Raw genomic sequence first — 19123 nt, 5'->3', positions numbered from 1 at the left:
TCAGTCGCCTGAGTTGGGAATTGAACCCGGGTCTCTGGCGCTGTGAGGCAGCAGTGCTAACCACTGTGCCACCGTGCCACCCACTAATTAGGAGATGTCTTCACCCTACCAGCAGGGACTTCACCTTTTTTTCAAAGCTGCATAAATATCACACGAGGATTGATCTTTTTCTGGCTCCCTTGGCCCTTCTGAATTCGATACTGGGTTGTAAAATTGGGAATATAGCTATCTCTGATCACACGGTGGTCTATTTAGAGGTTAAGGCCAAGAGTGAGGGTTAGGATCCTTTTCTCCTCAAGGATTCCAAATACGTGGAATACTTTTTGAGGGAGTTTCCGTTGACTATCAACTCAGGCATGGCTAGAAGTCTGTCTATGCTATGGGAGACCGCGAAGGCCCTTGCTATTTCCTATTCGGCTAGCCGGAAACGACAGAAGGAGGAACAGCAGCATCTACTCGAGAGCCACTGAGGCGGCACATTTTGCGAGGCCTTCGGTGACCAAGCTACAGAGGATCACAGCCCTCCGGGCTGCTCTGAATTCAGTACTTACACAAACTGCAAAGAAAGAACTTGCTTTTGCAAGACAAACATTGTTTGAGTATGAGGATAGGCCAGGGAAGAAGTTAGTGTATCTGACGAGGAAAAAGCGTTCTCCCCAATCCATTACTGCAGTTAGAGATAGCGCCAGGGTCCTTACATACAATGCCAAAAGGATTAATGAGGCTTTTCAGAGTTTTTACTCTGAATGGTATTGGTCTGAAGGTTGCTAGGATGGGTGGGTCAAGATGGAAATCATTTTTAAGGGCTGGGACCTCCTGGGGGTAACCTTGGAACAGGCCTCTCTCCTCAATGCTCCCCTGATAGTTCAGCAAATACAGGGGGCAGTTAGGCAACTTCAAAGTGGGATAGTGCCTAACCCTGATAGTCTCCTGGGTGAGTTTTATAAGGAATTTATAGAGATTCTGTCAGGGTCAATGCTAGAAATGTACAATCACTCCTATATGCATGAATGCCCACCACTGTCTTTGAGAGAAGCTAGTATTTTCTTAATTCTTAAGAAGTGGAAGGTTCCTGAGGATTGTACCTCATACAGGCCCATCTCTCTATTAAGTTCAGATTTTAAGATTCTGTCTAAGATTTTGGCGCTGAGCTTGGAGAAGGTGTTGCCCAATATTGTCAAAGAGGACCAAACAAGTTTTATAAGGGGCCATAGGTCCTCTAATAATATTAGAAGGTTGCTGAATATGGTCCAAGCTTGTCAGCAATGATTGATTCAGGGGTTAGTGATTTCCTTAGATTTGACCAGGTGGAATGGCCCGATCTCTTTTATGTCTTTGATCGGTTTGGGTTGGGTGGGGTCTTTGCTAGGTGGGTGGAGGCTTTATCACCAACCTCAGGCTGTGGTCATCACCAACGGGGTGAAGTCTGGGAACTTTAGGATTGACAAGGGTAGTTGTCAAGGCTGCCCCCTCTCACTGCTGTTGGTTTATGTTGGTGATAGAGCCGCTGGCAGAGGCCATTTGTCAGAACGTCCACATAACTGCTCCGGAAGTGGGATTGAGGGTACACAAGATTACACTGTATGCCGATGATGTCCTTCTGTTTTTATTGGACACAATGACTTCTGTACCCCATCTGATATAATTTGGGGCTTTTTCAGGATATAAGATAAATTTTGCAAAGTTGGAGGCTATGCCTTTGGGGGGACCTTAAGGAAGTGCTAGAGGTTGAAAGTGACCCTAGTTTCCCCTTTAAGTGGTCAAGGACGCGTTTCCGATACCTAGATATTTTTATTACCCATGTTTGATTGGTTATTTCGGACTAACTTCGTTCACCTGCTCGACTATATTAGGTGGGATCTCCAGAGATGGGACACTCTTCCAATTTCGTGCTTGGGACGAATGGCCCTTATTAAGATGAATGTCCTTCCTCGTTTGCTTTATCCCTTGTGTATGCTCCCTATAATGTTTCCCAGGTCAACATTGCAGAAGCTTGTGGGTTGGTTTAATTCTTTCATTTGGCATTGTGGGCGGTTCCTCATCAAACTTACTAAATTGCAGTTGCCTCACGGAGGGGGAGGAGTTGATTTCCCAGACATGAGGAGGTATCAATTGAGTTCCCTGCTGTCCTTTGCCTGTGATTGGGTAGGTAATGATCCAGGCTCAATATGGCTAGATATAAAGGCCTCCAAAGGCAAAGTGCCCTCTTATTAACCTGTTATTCATGGATAAGATGAGAATAGTTATGGACCATTGCTGGAACCCCATTGTGATTAGTACAGTCAAGGCTTGGAGGGCGAAGCATCAGAGTGAGGGTTGTTTATCCAAGACTTCGCCCCTCACCCCCATAGTTGGTATGCCAGGGTTCAACCAAGGATGATGGAGTCAGGGTTCAAACTATGGGCAGCGAGAGGAGTTTCTAGTTTGGGAGACTTGTTTGAGGGGGAGGTTATGACGTCTTCCGAGCAATTGAGCCGCAAATATGGGCTGCCCAGGAGAGATCTTTTCTTTTTCTTTCAGATTAGGGATTTCATCCAGAAGAAGACTACGCTTCTCGCTAAACCCTATAAGCCTGATACAGAGAAGTTGTTGCCAAGTGCCACAAGCACACTTTCAGTTAGTGCCCTCTATCACCTACTGGGTGGTAGGGCCTGGCAGGATATTAACCGGCTCTGTGAAGTCTGGGAGCAAGAGCTAGGAGTGGAGATCTCTTCGGAAACATGGGAGGACATATGGGAGAAAAATCTCAATCTGTATTAGGACATAGGCTATGCAGTTAAAAGTTCTGCACAGGGTTCATTTGGCACCGAACCATCTGGTGAAGTTTAAAAAGGGGCATCTCCAATGTGCCCCAAATGTAAAATAAATGTCGGTACTCTCACCGACATGCTTCTGGACATGCCACAGGATCCCTGTTTATTGGGGTGATGTGGTGGCAGAGATAGGGAGGGTATTGAGGACCGAATTAAAGTAGACCTGACACCTCTCTTTCTAGGTCTACCGAATTTATCATCTTTAGATAATAATTTACCATCTTTTGAGAAGAAGCTGTTCAATATTCTTACTGTGCACGGAAGAATATTCTGGTGAATTGGGTGTCTGAGAACCCGCCAGGCTTGCTGGGTTGGTGAAAGTTAATTATAGAGCACATTCCCTTGGATTTTTTCACAAATATGATACACCACCCAACAGACCATTTTTTTAAATAATATATGGCAGCCCTTTTTGAGTTATTTAGATACAGCTTTGTCTGCTATCTTAACCAGGACATTCATTTAACTAGGATGGTTAGGTTTGCTGAGCCCTGGGACATGGAAGGGGGACTCCTGGGTTAATATGGGTATATATATGGGCGGCATGGTGGCACAGTGGTTAGCACTGCTGCCTCACAACTCCAGAGACCTGGGTTCAATTCCCGCCTCAGGCGACTGATTGTGTGGAGTTTGCACATTCTCCCCATGTCTGCGTGGGTTTCCTCCGGGTGCTCCGGTTTCCTCCCACAGTCCAAAGATGTGTCAGGTGAATTGGCCATGCTAAATTGCCCGTAGTGTTAGATAAAAGGTAAATGTAGGGGGTATGGGTGGGTTGCGCTTCGGCGGGGCGGTGTGGACTTGTTGGGCCGAAGGGCCTGTTTCAACACTGTAAATAATCTAATCTAATCTAATATACAACACTCCCGTTTTTTGTTTGGGAGCTCTGTGCCAAGCATTGTTATTTGTTTATTTTGTGTTCTTGTGTGTTCTTTTTAGTCACTTATTTTGGCGTTGTTTTGCACAGTGTTTGGTTTTGTTTTGTTTTATAGGATAGGTTAGTAGTTGGTAGACGGTAGTTGTAATTTGCATTTTTTAAAATTATACTGGTATTTGTTATATTTTCTATAACTTTATATTTTTGTAATGTCAAAAAAAAGGTTTTTTTGCTAATAAATATATGTAAGGAGGCGATTAGCGTGCTTGCCTTCATTGCTTTGAGTATAGGAGTTGTGATGCCCATGTTGAGGTTGTACAGAACATTGGTGAGTCCTCTTCTGCAGTGCTGTGTGCAGTTCTGGTCACCCTACTATAGGAAGGATAAAGTGGAGAGGGTTCAGAAAAGATTTATCGGTTGTTGCCGGGAATAGAGGGTTTGTGATAAAAGCAAGTAGGATGAATAGACTGGGACTTCTGTCATCAGAGCATAGCAGGTTGAGGAGTGGCCTTATAGAGGTTTATAAAATCATTAGGGGCATAGGTACAGTGAATAGCAAGGGTCTTTTCCTTAGGGTCGCAGGAGTTGAAAACGAATTGGCATATCTTTAAGATGAGAGGAGAAAGTTTTGAAAAGGACGAGGAGCAACTTTTTTTACACGGGGTGGTTCCTGTGTGGAATGAACTGTGAGAGGATAGTGGATGCAGGTACAGTTACAACATTTAAAAGATATTTGGATAAGTACATGAACAGGAAAGATTTGGAGGGACATGGGCCAAGTGCAGGCTGGTGGGACTAGTTTAGTTTGGGAACATGGCCCGCATGAACTAGTTGGACCGAAGGGTTTGTTTCCATGCTCTGTGACTCTATTAGATTACAAATGTGGTAAACAGCACTTTATTGGACAAAATAACATTAGCTTTCTTGACTCTTGGCATCTATAGTCACAGTTTCAATTGCATATTGTTTCTCTAATGGTGAGGATTTTCCTGTTTCCTTTTGATAGACAGGATTAACCACATCAGAAAAACAGTGAAGCAATCGATTTCATAAAATTAGCTGAATCCTTGGAGATACTTGAACTGACTTGATAATGAACAATATGAGGACAGTCACTATGATGTCTCAACAACAATTGATCCAGGAGAATTCCTTGCATCATATAATTATTATCTAATTTACATTGCCTTTACAGTGAAGCTATGTATAGAAACAGAAGGAAAAGTGTCATTGATTTTAAAATTTACAATGTTCAGAGGAGTATGTTAATTATAGAGAAAATGCATGATCTTTTTTTACTTAAACTATAAGGTAAATAAGTGATTAATTAGCAACAATGTTTTAATTATTTAAAAAACTTAAGCCCAACCTGAGTGAGAGAAAATGGCACAACTATTGTGTTGTTAGGAGTATCATTGCATTAAATGTACTTTTAATAATTAAAATCAAGTTTCTTCAATAATACAAACAACGTAGGGAAAGCAGATGGTTAGTATGGACTCGAAGGGTCGAATAGTCTGCTTCAACACTGTAGGGATTCTATGGTTCTATGAAAATAGGACAGTACTGTAGTTCTGTACTTAAATTTACACAAAACATCACTACAATGCTTTCTGATTTTTGCTGATTATCTGCTCTTCCCCTCGCTTCTAAAGTAATTGACTCCTTACTGATATAAATAGGTAAGATTTAAAAGACTGCACAATCAACTCCATTGTTCGCTAAGTGCCAGTCATCCTCCAGTACTTTGATAATTCATTATTAGACAGGTTATGGAATGGCAAAATGCTGTTCACCTTGGAGGGGCATCACATCCCGGTTAATCCCATCCTCACCCAAAGTCGACCATTTATCCACTTTCAGAAGGGTTAGTGGATAGCAATTAAGACTGCAACCTTGGCCATTTACTTTCTTTGAATCTGAATCCTCTCTGATCATTGCAGCCTGGGCATAGAATTGTAGGTCGAGGGTGTGTGCTGGGAAAGCACAGCAGGTGAGGCAGCATCCAAGGAGCAGGAAAATCCTGATGAAGGTCTTATGCCCGAACTATCGATACTCCTGCTCCTTGGATGTTGCCTGACCTGCTGTGCTTTCCCAGCACCACACTCTCGACTCTAATCTCCAGCATCTGCAGTCCTCACTGTCTCCTGGGCATAGAATTGTGACCTTCCTGATCTTAGTGGATTAGTTGCTTGCTCTTCTTAGCAAATAATCGAGGGTCAAATGTAGGTCTTTCTCAATCAACATGTTATCCCACCAAATGAGAAGGATTTATTTGGTGCACAATGTTTTTATAGGAGGTAATTGTCAGAGACCTAACATCTATTAAACATTGCCAACTGTACTTCCATAAACAAGAAAGTTAATGGCTTCAATTTACTTCAACTTGAAGGCAACAGATTACTTACCTGTTTTACTGTGATAAGTGCTTTCAATATTTAATCTGAATAAGCTGTGGGAGAAAGAAATCAAAGGATGTATTGATAAGGTGAAATTGTGTTTATAGATTGAGAAGAAGCTCAGTGGAATTTAGAAACCAACATAGACAAGTAGGAATGAATAGCCTGTTTCTCTGCTGTAAATTATATGAAATTCTATTTTAGATGAAACTAAACAAAGGGTACTGGAAAGTATAAATATTGAAAATGCAGACTGACTTTCTGCACTAGAGTTGGAGTATATACTGGTTCATGGCCTTGCATGAGAAATCCTGCAGTGTGTTTTAAGGAACACAGCCTTTTCTCATGTAATGCCAGCAGTTTCGGAAGTTCGTGGAGGGAGGAATGTGGACTTCCTGTGTCCCTGGATTTAATGACTATCTGAGCAAGTTCAATGACACCTGGTGAGACAAGGTAAACCAAATTGCTAATGGAAGTAGATCAGCCTAGAATTCCAGGTCAGTTTGGTGATCTTGAACTGAAAGAGTTCAATATGTAAAAAAAACATATTTAGACAGGAAATTGGCGTTTCTTATGGACAACTGCCTGGCACCTCTATAACTGCACCGTCCCCCCATCTCCATCAAAACCCAGGCCACTTCCCTTCTTTAGCATGCCATTTTTTGGCTAAACATCATGCCTCAGTAATGGCCAGACTCCGTGTGGCACATGGACCCACCACGTACTATTGGAAATAGGTGTCTGGACAATTCCCAATTCCACATGCATGAGCAAATTCTCCAGAGATGTGCTTCTCATTGTCACTGGGAGGGAGAGCAATGTGGCTGTGGCCTGTCATTGGGCCAGTCCATCCAGGAAAGAGTTTGGAGGCAGTCATATGGCTAGCTGATGAGGCAGGTTGTTTAAATGCCCCTCCGTAAAGCTTTGGGACTTAATCCAGGCTGTAATAACAACAGTAAGGCCCTCTAGCCCTTACCCCTCTGTTTTAAAAAATTCTCAAGGTCAGGTTCGTAGGAGAGTAGTCTGACACAGAACAAACGACCAAGAGGTGAGTCTGCTAGAATATGGGCATTTTATTCCCCGCAGCGTCGCCACAACGGGTCTGGCTTATACTCACTCTACATGTTACCGGAACTGGGAGCCGTCAGTTCTCGTAGAGCGGTTGCCAACAACCCACGCTCGGCGGTTAAACGTAACCCCGGAGCAGACTCACCGAACTGGAGACTTTTCCAGCTGATATACTCTTTTCCAGATATAAACATTCATGTGAACAGCAGAGCAAGGCTAAAAAACACATTCCATTCTGGTTACATACAGATAAGAAGATTCACACGGGACTAAGCAACACCTCCATTCCGGTTAGATTCACACATGTATAGGGACATAATTTTTAACCGTTTCACCACAACTACGCCCTACCATTCATGATGAAATTCCTGCCTTGATTTGACTTTCCAAAATGCAAAACTCACGTCTATCTATATTAAACTATATTTTCCTATTTCTCAGCCCAATTCCCCAGCTAATCAAGGACCTGCTGCAATTTCTGAAAACTTCCCTCACTGTAATACGCAAATTCTCTTACGCTTACTGGACTATATTTCCTAGGTATTTCTTTTCTTCCCTTCTTGAATAAGGAAACAACATTCGCTAACCTCCAGTCTTCTGGGACCCCACCTATAGCTAACGATGATGCAAAAATATCAGCCAGGGTCCCTGTAGTTTCTTCTCTAGCCTCCTGCTGTGTTCTTAGATACATATGGTCAGAACCAGGAGATCTATCCACCTTTCTACATTCTAATACCTGTACATCTAACAGCTCCACTACTATGATATAGATTGTCCCCAAAGATATCACCACTAACTTCCATAAGCTCCCATATCAAGTCTTCATGTATTTCTCTACAGTAAATACAGAAGAGAAATATCAATTGCGAACCTTCAGAATTTCCTGTGGTTCCGCATATACATATCCACTTTGATCATTGAGGGGTCGTATTCTCACTATAGTTATTCTCTTTTCCTTAATATATGTAAATAAACTCGTTGGATTCATTCTGATCTTCTCAGCCAAGGTTATCTCGTGACCCCATTCTGGTTACATACAGATAAGAAGATTCACACGGGACTAAGCAACACCTCCATTCCGGTTAGATTCACACATGTATTGGGACATAATTTTTAACCGTTTCACCACATTCCACTGCTTGGAATTTTACACCACATTCCACTGCTTGGCCCAATACATGTGTTACATTATGATTCACACATGTATTGGGACATAATTTTACACCACACCCTCACAGCCCCTGCCACCCACACAATCATCATGCTCCCTCCATACTGTCATATTGCCTTTCACCTAGCAGATACAAATCATACTCTATCATCCATCTGTCATGGCTTCTTATGCTCTCCATATCCCACTTTTCACCGTGTGGCTCCTCATACCCTCCATGCCAAGCCATGCCCATGTAGCCAACTCCCATGTGCCCTCATAAGGCATATGCCAGACCATGCCAACGCCCACCCTCCATGGCCTGACGCACCCCATTGTTAGCCACAGCACATCCATGTTCATTCATCCAATGTATAGAACCAATGGATGCTATAGTAAAAATAGCATTTTTTTTTAATTTAAAAAAAAACTCCTTTTACTATGGACCAGATCTTTAAAATATAACTAGCAGAACCTGCAAGCCCTTGAAACCTGTCTCAAGAAACATTATACAATTGACAGCACAGATCAGAGTGCTATCAAGCAAACAATGTTTTGTTTTCTGGGGTACAACTGTTTCAACACCCGAATGGATTTCTGCAAGAAATGCATTCTGAGGCTTATTGTCATAGTTGGGGTCATAGTTTGATATAGTATGAGCACAGATGTGCCATAGTTTACAGGGGCAGGGGGGGTGGGCTGTGGTAAAGTCTGTATGGGGAAACATTTGAGATCCCATGAACCATGAATTCTCTAAAAGGTGGCCTAACTCACTGAAAATTACAATGGAGTAGGAAAATCTTATCCTCACGATCGAGCCAAACAGGTCAGAATCTGCAGAATACTACCTCGTGACCCAATCTAACCCATACCCTTAAAAGGCCTTGGCAAAAATGTGAAATCCTGAGAATGGGGTTCGGGATCTGTGAATCCTGGTCACCCTTTTCACACTTCCACAGAGTTTCCCTGACTTCATGGAAATCCAATGCATAATCTCTAATCTTTTAAAACATACACTGAGTACCTAAACGTTATTTCTGACTTAATTCATTGTTCTATTCCTTGTTCATTAAATTGCATCCTTCAGTTTCATTTTTATATAAGGCTGTTCCATTATTATTAGAAAAAGTTTAAAACCCTCTTATAAACAAATTGTAATCTGGGAGTAATTGAAATGAAGATGCACTGTAAACTTGTTGCAGGATCTCTGATCAACTCTATTGTGTTGCAACCCCAATATTTTCTGAAAGGGCAAGTCAGCTTAAATCTATAGTGCTGAAAACAAAAATGGCAGCTGATCCTTTAACTACTTTGTGACACCCCGATGTCATGACCGGCATTATTATACTTGCAAATTATTATGTTTGTTTAGGATATTAAACTGTTCAAAACAGGTCATCTTAAAAAAAATCATTGAAACATTCTCCCCCTCTTCTGGAATTGAAATGGATGTTTTGAGAAGCACCATCATGCAGATAATTGTTCATATATTACTTGAATATTTTCTGCAGTTGTGCATACTGATATCAGAAATCTCACTTGAAAACTTGCTGATACACATGTTCTTGTGAGGAATCTGACCACCAAATTGTATGAAAATTATTTGAAACAATTAATGAAGTACCGGTAGTCAGAAAGGAGACGTTGGGACTTCTTTGTGATAACAGAAATACCAATAAGTACAGGCTTTAAAATGAATTAGATATAAATTTCATTTACAGTAGCCAATAGGTAACAAATGAATGTGTAATTCATTTGGAAACAAGAATTTACGAAAGCTCTAATTTTGATTATACTTAGCCATGTAATATTGCTAAAATTGGTCATTATTTATAGTTTCAATTATTCATCCTTTTCTGTAAGAGCTAAGAGGCAATCACACGTATTCCTATGAGAAGAATATGCCAATGTTCTACTTATGCACATTGTGAATTATAGAGTTCTATATTTAAAATATCATAATTATTCCTTGGTGGAGAGAGACGTTGTGTTCCTACTAGATGCAGTTCTGGAAAATATAATCAATCCTGTTCCTTCACTTCTTGGCAGCCATTTACAGTATTTTTTATAGGTTAAAATAAAAACCTTTGTTGGTATTCTAAAATGTTTAAGGGTCGGGGTGTAAATTGGCTTACTTCTCTTCATTCAGTAGGATTCATGCAAATATTACACAATGCCAGTTGACAGTCTTGCATTAAACATAACAAGACCATTAGGATTCATTATAATCACAGTTTGCATTTGCTTAGGAACAGTTAAAAACAAAAGCAACTCTATTGGAGTTTTGGTTACGCCACCTCTTTTGTATCCCCTAAACACTGAGGGATTCATCCATCCTTAGTCCTTAATGCAAATAAAATGGGGATAAATAGCTGAATTTACTAAAGTCAGCATTTAGTGCATAGTGTTCACATGAATAAAAAAGCTAACTATTACTTGGTAAGTAATGTTGGAGGTGAAAGATAGGAGAGATCAGAATGGGGATGGGAAGGCTGTTGAGGTAGAAAATTGTAAAGGGATCAGGTTCACAGTTGCATACAGGACAGCATTTGTAAAGTACTCACCTGAATCACATTTGCTCTTTTGAGTTTGGGGACATTTGAGCTGTAAGTAGTTGTGAAAAGTTTCCTTGGTTAGAGATAGTACTGTGACATGACTGTTTCACATGGAAGTAACTTCTGGGACCTTGGATAATGATGGGGAAAGATTCAAAGGAATGGATGCTACTTTTGCCGCAAAGGGAGTTGTAAAAGGCATCAGCAGAAGAATGAAAAAATGGATCGTGGAGGGAAATCAGAGAAGAGGTGGAAAGAAAGGTGAATATGTTGATGTATCATTGTAAATGGCAGTGGATTGATTGAGCACAATGGCTGAAGGACTGAACATTGAATAGAGAGTGATTCTGTCACCATGAATGGAAATTATACCAGAAACATAATAAACATGATACTGCACAGTAGACTAATTAATAAAGGTCACAAAGGATTCAGGGTGAGTTTGCCAATATAATCGGCTTACCTGCAGGAGACAGAGTGTGGTGGTGGAGGGTTGCTTTTCAGACTGGAAGCCTGTCACCAGTGGTGTTCCACAGGGATTGGTTTAGAGTCCTCTTTTGTTCATCAGTTACTTAAATGATTTGAATGAGAATATGGAAGGTATGATTAGTAAGTTTGCGAACGACACCAATGTTGGTGGCAGAGTAGACAGTGAAAAAGGTTTTCTAAGATTACAAAGGGATCTTGGTCAAATGGGTCAATGGGCTGAAAAATAGCACATGGAGTTCAATCTGGGTAAATGCAAGGTATTGCATTTTGGTCCAACAAAAAGGGCAGGGCTTATACAATTCATGGTAGGACCTTGGTGTTGTAGAACAGAGGGACCTAGGGGTTCAGGTGCATAATTCTTTGAAGTTTCTGTCACATATAGACAGGATGGTTAAAAAGGCATTTGCCTTCATTGCTCAGTCCTTTGAGTATAGGAGTGGGGAAATCATATTGAGACTGTACGGAACGTTGATGAGGCCTCTTCTAGAGTACTGTGTCCCGTTCTGGTCACCCAGTTATAGGAAGGATATTATTAAGCTGGAGAGGGATCAGAAGAGATTTACCAGGATGTTGCTGGGTGTGGAAAATTTGAGTTATAAAGAAAGGCTGGATAGGCTGGGATATTTTTCACTGGAGTATAGGAGTTTGAGAAGCGACCTGATAAAAATTTATAAAGTAATGAGGGGCATAGATCGTTAATGGTAGTTGTCTTTTCCCTAGGATGGGGCATTTCAACATTTGGGGGACATGTTTAAAGTGAGAGGATTTGTATATCCTTTGGATATGGGGGTGCTGTCATGTACTGTTCAGAATTATTTACTATGCAGACAATTGTGCATAAAGTGTCAAGAAGTATCAAGAACAGATACATTATGAAAAGTCATATCAAGGTGTGTCAGCTGTCAAGAAGTGTCTCAAGTGTCAAACTGTCAGAAAGTTCGAAGACCTGTCAAGACTTTTCAAGAATGAAAATCTGTCAAAACTCTGTCAGAATGTACTTTCATGAATGACAGTGCTTTTCATAATAGTGTTAGCTGCAATTTAGATTTTTTAAGTATTAATAATTATGTTGTTCTCTTTTGTGCAAGGGTACTTGCAGATAGCCAATAATTTGGCATAAAGGCTATGGAAGGCCAAGGGTATAGGGGGCTTAGTATTGAAAATGGACATGAGGGTCAGTAGAAGGGGTAGAGAGGCATAGGGTGGCATCATGTATTTGGAGAGCTATTGGAGATGGGTAGAAGACTTTTAGTTGAATGATTGGCATGGATGGGATATGGAGGTGGCGGGGAGTGGTGTGCATATGAAGTCTAAGGTCTGATGGAAATTTCTGATGAAGGACTTATGCCCGAAATGTCGATTCTCCTACTCCTCGGCTGCTGCCTGACCTGCTGTGCTTTTCCAGCACCAGACTCTCGACTTTAGTATATGCATGTATGACTTAGATATTTTGCCTGTTTGAATTGTGCTGTTTGAATGGGCTTTTTTTAAAATTTAGAATGCCTCCTTAATGCTAAGTATTTTTCTTTGTAGTCAGCTGGCATGTGGAACAAGATTTGTTGTAATAGAAACTTGGAGAGTCAATTAACAAACAAAGCTGTCACGACTATGTATAATTTCAGGACATTGCGAGTGTAATGTGGCGAAGCCTAAGGCACAAGGCCTAACTTGATTCTGTTTCACCACATAAACCTTTCATTATACTTTCTTATTTTTTCTCTTTTATTTCTTATTCTTTCTTTTGTTCTTTTTCTGCCTCTTTCTCCCACTTTCCCTCTGGCACGTTGTAGGTTGTATCTTTACAGCAGCAAAGAGTTCTCCTGTGTATTAGGAAAGGTCTGTACAAAATCAGTTACAATAACATGAGTAGAAAATTGAGTTAATGTCAGGAGAGATAGTAAGTCGTGCTATTATCACTATTTCATAAGTGCACGTTGATGGATCATAAAGTGAAAACAAGACCTTGATCCAGAAACTGTAACAAAGGCTTCTCTCTCTCTCTAAGTACCAGCACTAAAATGTCATATGTGCCACAATCTGAATTATCTTCATACAGAATTTGAACTGAACTGCATTCCTGCAAGAGCAGAACTGCAATAAAGCAATTGTTGATTTATATTAGATGTAATGATCTGGCCAACACGTGAGTCCATCATCCGGAATGTAGTTGACTCTGAAGTGCCCTCTGGGAAACTGGGGAGGAGCAATAATTGCTGGCCTAGCCAGTGATTCCTTGTCTCATGAGTGAATAAAATAATTACATTAATAAACAGTATTCTAGATTAAGTAGAATTTAGCTTATATGAACAACAACTGTCTGGGAAGATGGTGACGTTGTGATAACGTCACTAAGGTAATCCAGAAGTCCTCACTAAAACACTAGGGACAGAAGTTAAAATCCTGCCTTGACAGTTGGTGGAATTTAAATTCAATTAGCAAAATCTGGAATTGAAACTAGACTTAGATATGGTTTCTATATTGTCAACAATTGTAAATAAAAACCATCTGGTTCACCAATCCTCTTGAGAGAAGGAAGTCTGCCATCTCGACCCAGTATTGTATATGATTCACAGCAATGCCATAGACTCCTACCTGCCCTCTGAAGTGGCCAACAAGCTACTCAGTTCAAAGCAATTAGGAATAGGCAACAAATGCTCGCCTCACCAGTGATTCCAATTTAACATGAGAGAATTAAAAGAAAAGTTGACTTGACTTAATAAGACCAGGAGCATATTTTGTCCCAGCAACTTAAAATATGTTTTAAAGCTACATGTGCATTAATTCAGTGACTGGCTCTGTGAAAATTATGGATCTGGTAATTAAGTTCTGCTGATATTGAAATATATCAGAAGTAACTCTCAGCTCTCTTTATTTGCATTCCACTTATTTATGATCATATTTGATCTTTTTTCTACTTTTGTGACAAGTCAATATAAAAAAAAAGGAAGCACCTATTTTTGTTTTTATATTGCCGTTTAACTTTTGAGCACTGAATTTATATTATTTTGCTATAAAATATTTGTTTAAGAAGTATTCTACTTGGGGAATATAATTTGGTGCATTTTGATTGGGACATAAAGCGAGGAAGACGATTGTATTTATGGTGTCTTTCAAATGACTGATGCTTCTATCTGAATTGTAAAATTCCAAGTAATAAAGCCCACTCAGCCAAGTCCCCATTGTTAGCTTAAAACGTGCACCAACATTCATCATATGTAGGCATCATTACCATTTCTAATGTTGGTTTTGGAATTCCAGTCGATTGATGTGCCTGTGGCTTAAGTGTGGCTTTCCTCATCCAGTCCTACAGCACAGGATATTTGTTGCTGTAATGTATTACTCTAAATATACTTCCACAGCCTCATAGGTTGATAATAAGATTGAAAGTATTTATTTTAAATGTTTGTCATTTTTACAAGGTACTTTAATTAACAGGAAGAGAAGAAGGTTTGCATGGGTCAAACTTTCTCATTCCTTATTAGTCATAGGAAGCTAGTGGGAGTTAAATATGTACCTCATCAATGTCTGCTGTCAGCTCTAGGCATTGAAAATGTTTAATTGCAACTGAAATTGCAATTTAGTCAGATATAAATATGTCTGAAGCTTATCTAGATGAATAGTTCTTGCCGGATGTTCTAAGGAACCTGATGAATTGATTTCAAGGTGCTGGTACTTCATTAACTGAGCATTTTGAGTATCATCATTTGAATGAAGCACAGCAAATTATTATCCTATAATACAAATCAAAATAAGTTTGTCTTCAGCTGAACACTGCAATATAATTTCTTTAAAACTGCTGGTTGATTCAATATAAAGATGTTTGGTTTATCATGCCTGTGCTGACTCATTGAAGCAACTCTCCAATTAGTTTCATTTCCTGATTCTTCTACTTAGTCCTTATTCAAATATATATTGAAAGTTATGATTGAATCGTCTTAATTGGATGATGAATGTGCTCCCTGGCATTGTCAATTTCCCGCAGAAATGTCTTCAGAGTCAGTGCCCAGATCGAGAACAAAGGATTCTGCCCTGTGCCTATTTATAAACCTGAAGGTGTTGGTACAAATAAGATGGGTCAAGCTAAGCTATAAAGATAAGTGTATGGTGTTAGGTAATTATATTAGGGAAGATTTAATAGGACCCCACTAGCCAGAGAAAGATAAAAATTAGACACACAGCCAGTGGCAGTGAAGTGAATGAAATACCATTACCCACTCTTGGGATGTGGTAAATCCAGAAGGAAAGTGTCACTATTTCCTGAGGAACTGTATGATAGCATTTACGGCCTCTGAGAAGTGCCTATTTTTACTTGCAACAGAGGAATGTTTGATACATGGACATGGTAAGGAAGGGCAGATTGATAAAAATAGATGTTGTAAAAGACCATAAGACTGAGGCCTAAGTAATCAGTGGATTGTGTATATGGTACCTGTATGGTTGGATGGTACAATTTTATTTTATAGTTCAATGATCAGACAATTGATTTGATAGTTTTAGATTCATGTTAAAGGTATAGTAAATCATTTACGTATTTATTTAGTTTGTGTGTGTTGCAACAGTCACCTGGCCTCTGCAATTTTTTATATATGCTGGGCTGATTTATTGTAAATAGTGTTGTGTATGTGAATACTTTGATATGTTTACCCCAAAATCCAGACTGAATATCAGAAATAGCAATAGGACCTGTGAGCTTTTTAACAGCATTATCACTTTGTCTAGCCACTGTCGAAAGATGTATGAGAACCCAGGCCTTTCTTTTCCTGCTCATCTTTAGGCATGTATCATTTAGCTTATAAAATTATTAAGAAGTTATATGCAGTGACAAATAAACTCTTGCTAATTATGAGGAGACTCCAGAACCTTAAAGAAAATCATTTAGTTTTTTTAAAAAAACATCCAATTGTTTGATTGATCTTAGTGCACAACCAGAAGTTACTTTCATTGTACTGATTGTCTTTTTGAACCTTTGTCTAAAATCAGACACTATTAATCTAACAATTAGCGCAGTAATTTTTAAAGAATTATTCCGACTGAAACATAACCTTTTGAAAATAGATATAGGCCCTTAAATACTTAAGCAAAATAACTTTGTGGCCTTGAACCACAGTTCAACATTTTTGATTGCATATGAATTAGGAAGTAACCTTTTACACATAAAGCAGGGTTTTATTTGGAAAGTTTTGAGTTCTATCTGTTTCCGATTGAAGGCCAAGTTCTGTTTTATAGGTGCATAAGCAAGAATCATGGGTGATAATTACATCACAATGAAGTGTTGTAATGTATAGTGCTCACGTCACCTTACGTCACTGCATATGTAACATATCATGACTGAATCATTAATCTCTAATTTTTAATTCTTTCATTTATGTAGATTGTGTTCAGGAAGATCAGTGATGTGAAGCGTGAAGAAGAAGAAAGAATGAGGAGAAAGAATGAGGCTCCATTAAACCTGCCTCCCGACCATCCTGTACGCAGACTTTTTCAAAGGTTTAGACAACAGAAGGAGGCTCGTTTAGCAGCAGAAAGATTGAAGGATGTTAATGATATCGAGAAAGGCATTGCACAGTTAGATGGCCATGTAGCAAATGCTGCAGCAACAACCAGTGTAGTTACAGTAACTGAAAGTCCAGCAACTCCAGTCCCTTCACAAGTGGTTAGAGCCTCGACATCAGAGACATCAGATCAGGATAAACTGCAGGCCCCAACATCTGAGCAATTTGCAGCTGCTAGACAATCTGGTGAATCCAGTAAGCGAAAGGGTTGGTCAAAATTTAAAGATTCTACTTCTAAAGCAGAAGACTGGAATAAAGTGTCAAAGGCAGAATCGATGGAGACTTTACCAGAAAGAACTAAAACACATGAGGAGATGTCTTTGAGAAAAACAGATTCATGTGATAGTGGTATCACAAAGAGCGATCTGAGATTAGACAACGCAGGAGAAACAAGGAGCCCCCAGGACCGAAGCCCTGTGCAGACGGAGGCAAAGCACACTTTTTATCCAATTCCTGAACAAACCCTTCAAGCAACCATTTTAGAAGTAAAATGTGAGCTGAAACAGGACATAAAGTCCCTGAATAACAAGATCACCAATATTGAAAAACAACTTTCAGAAATACTGAGAATATTAAATGCAAGATCCTCAAATTCGCCACAGGAAATATTTGAAATATCAAGACCAACAACCCCAGAATCTGATAAGGAAGACCAACAGTTCTAGCTGAAGAGCCTTTAAGTGACAAAAATCAAACATGGGAAAATTCAGGTGTCATTTGCTAAACATTATCCAGTTTGAAGATGAGCTGTCCAGAGTGCTGAAATGATGGGACTTAATTGTGCTTGTTTTCTGATTTCTGGGAGGAATGCACAAACACATGTGCACCTCATTGACAGAATGACAGCTGAAGAAAACTACTTTTGTTTTTACTGATTTTCTACATTGCATATTTTGATTAATTTTAAGGACATAAAATTACGAACAGTTATTCTATAAATATCTTTGCATGTGGCTTATTATGACATTTCATGGAAATACTTGCTGAAAAAATATTGATAATTTAAGATTCCTTATTTTGTAGCATAATGTCCACATAGCTCCTCTATTTAATTGGGATAACCAAAGGAACTTTTGGAGTTTTTACAGATCTGTACTGTGTTTCTTCAGATTAAATATTTATCACTTTTTTTCTAGATTATACACAAAACATATCACTTCTTTATGCTCCATGTAGCTTTATTTTTCCCAGGACATCGATATATTTTTGATTATTTATTAATTGCAGGAAAGTTACAGCTGAAGACCAACTTCAATGTTGCTGCTTTGCAGCTTTGGATTTGGATCTGCTTCTTGTTCATAGTAACCTTTGCTTTGTTGAAGCAATTCAAATCAAACAGTACACTTTTTTTAAAAAAAAAGTTTTTTTGGACAGAAATTTCAAAAGTAAAAATGATTTGTAATTTTAGAACATAGAAGGGTTGTCAGTTGTTTATGTTCCCTTTCCTGTTGTTTCTGCCTGCAGTCTTCTCATACCTTGGCTGTGTTTTTTTTAAAATTGCTCATTCTCACTTCTAAAGGCACAAAATTATGCCATGTCATTGTGCTTCTTCCAGAAAAAGTGGTGGATGCGGGTACAGTTACAACATTTAATAGACATTTAGATAAGTATATGAATAAGAGATGTTTGATGGTGGTGGTGGTGATGATTGGGGGACGGGGGTGGGTGGGTGGAGAGATATAGATCAAGTGCAGGCAGGTGGGCCTCGTTGAGTTTGAGATTATAGTCGGTTTGGACGGGTTGGATCGAAGGTTCTGTTTCTATGCTGTATGACTCTATACGTTCTGCATTTCGTCCTATATCTTGGCCTTTTGCGTTGCGGTCATTGATCATAAGTGGACATTCTGGATTATTTCTTCCATTTAGTTGTAGGTGTGCTACAACAGCTTGGAATACTTAATCAATTTCCAAGCTGAATTCTGAAAGACTTACATCTGTAGGCCAACTTTTATATTCATGTCACTAAATCAGACTCCCTTCTTCTAACGACACACTCAAGTAGCCAGTGTTTTTTCTTGTTTATCCAGAAATCTTCTGTTGAGCTAAAAGAGGCAGATTTTTATTTTCAATTCATTCTTGGTATTTGGACATCACTGACACAATTAGTTTTTATCCAACAGTACAAATGCCGGTACTCAACTTATTGACGCACTTTCCTAGAATCCAAACTTAATAGACAGTAATAAAAGCAGCATAAACAATGGCTGCGTGCACATATATTTA

At 39.4% G+C, this 19123-nt stretch overlaps 1 protein-coding gene across 2 annotated transcripts in view; it reads left to right on the top strand.

Moving 5' to 3' along the window:
* kcnh1a (potassium voltage-gated channel, subfamily H (eag-related), member 1a) overlaps positions 1-18516 on the top strand; it is a 283339-nt gene extending 264823 nt beyond the window's left edge. For both annotated transcript variants that reach the window (XM_043695750.1, XM_043695751.1), the window contains one exon: positions 16720-18516. In XM_043695750.1, the coding sequence (XP_043551685.1) occupies positions 16720-17565 (846 nt within the window). In that variant the 3' untranslated portion in view covers positions 17566-18516. The remainder of the gene's footprint in view (positions 1-16719) is intronic.
* Positions 18517-19123: the final 607 nt, after the last annotated feature.

Source organism: Chiloscyllium plagiosum, chromosome 9, assembly GCF_004010195.1.
Source record: "Chiloscyllium plagiosum isolate BGI_BamShark_2017 chromosome 9, ASM401019v2, whole genome shotgun sequence".
Taxonomy (NCBI): domain Eukaryota; kingdom Metazoa; phylum Chordata; class Chondrichthyes; order Orectolobiformes; family Hemiscylliidae; genus Chiloscyllium; species Chiloscyllium plagiosum.
Note: the sequence above shows the minus strand (reverse complement) of the source record. Positions and strands in the feature narration are given on the sequence as shown.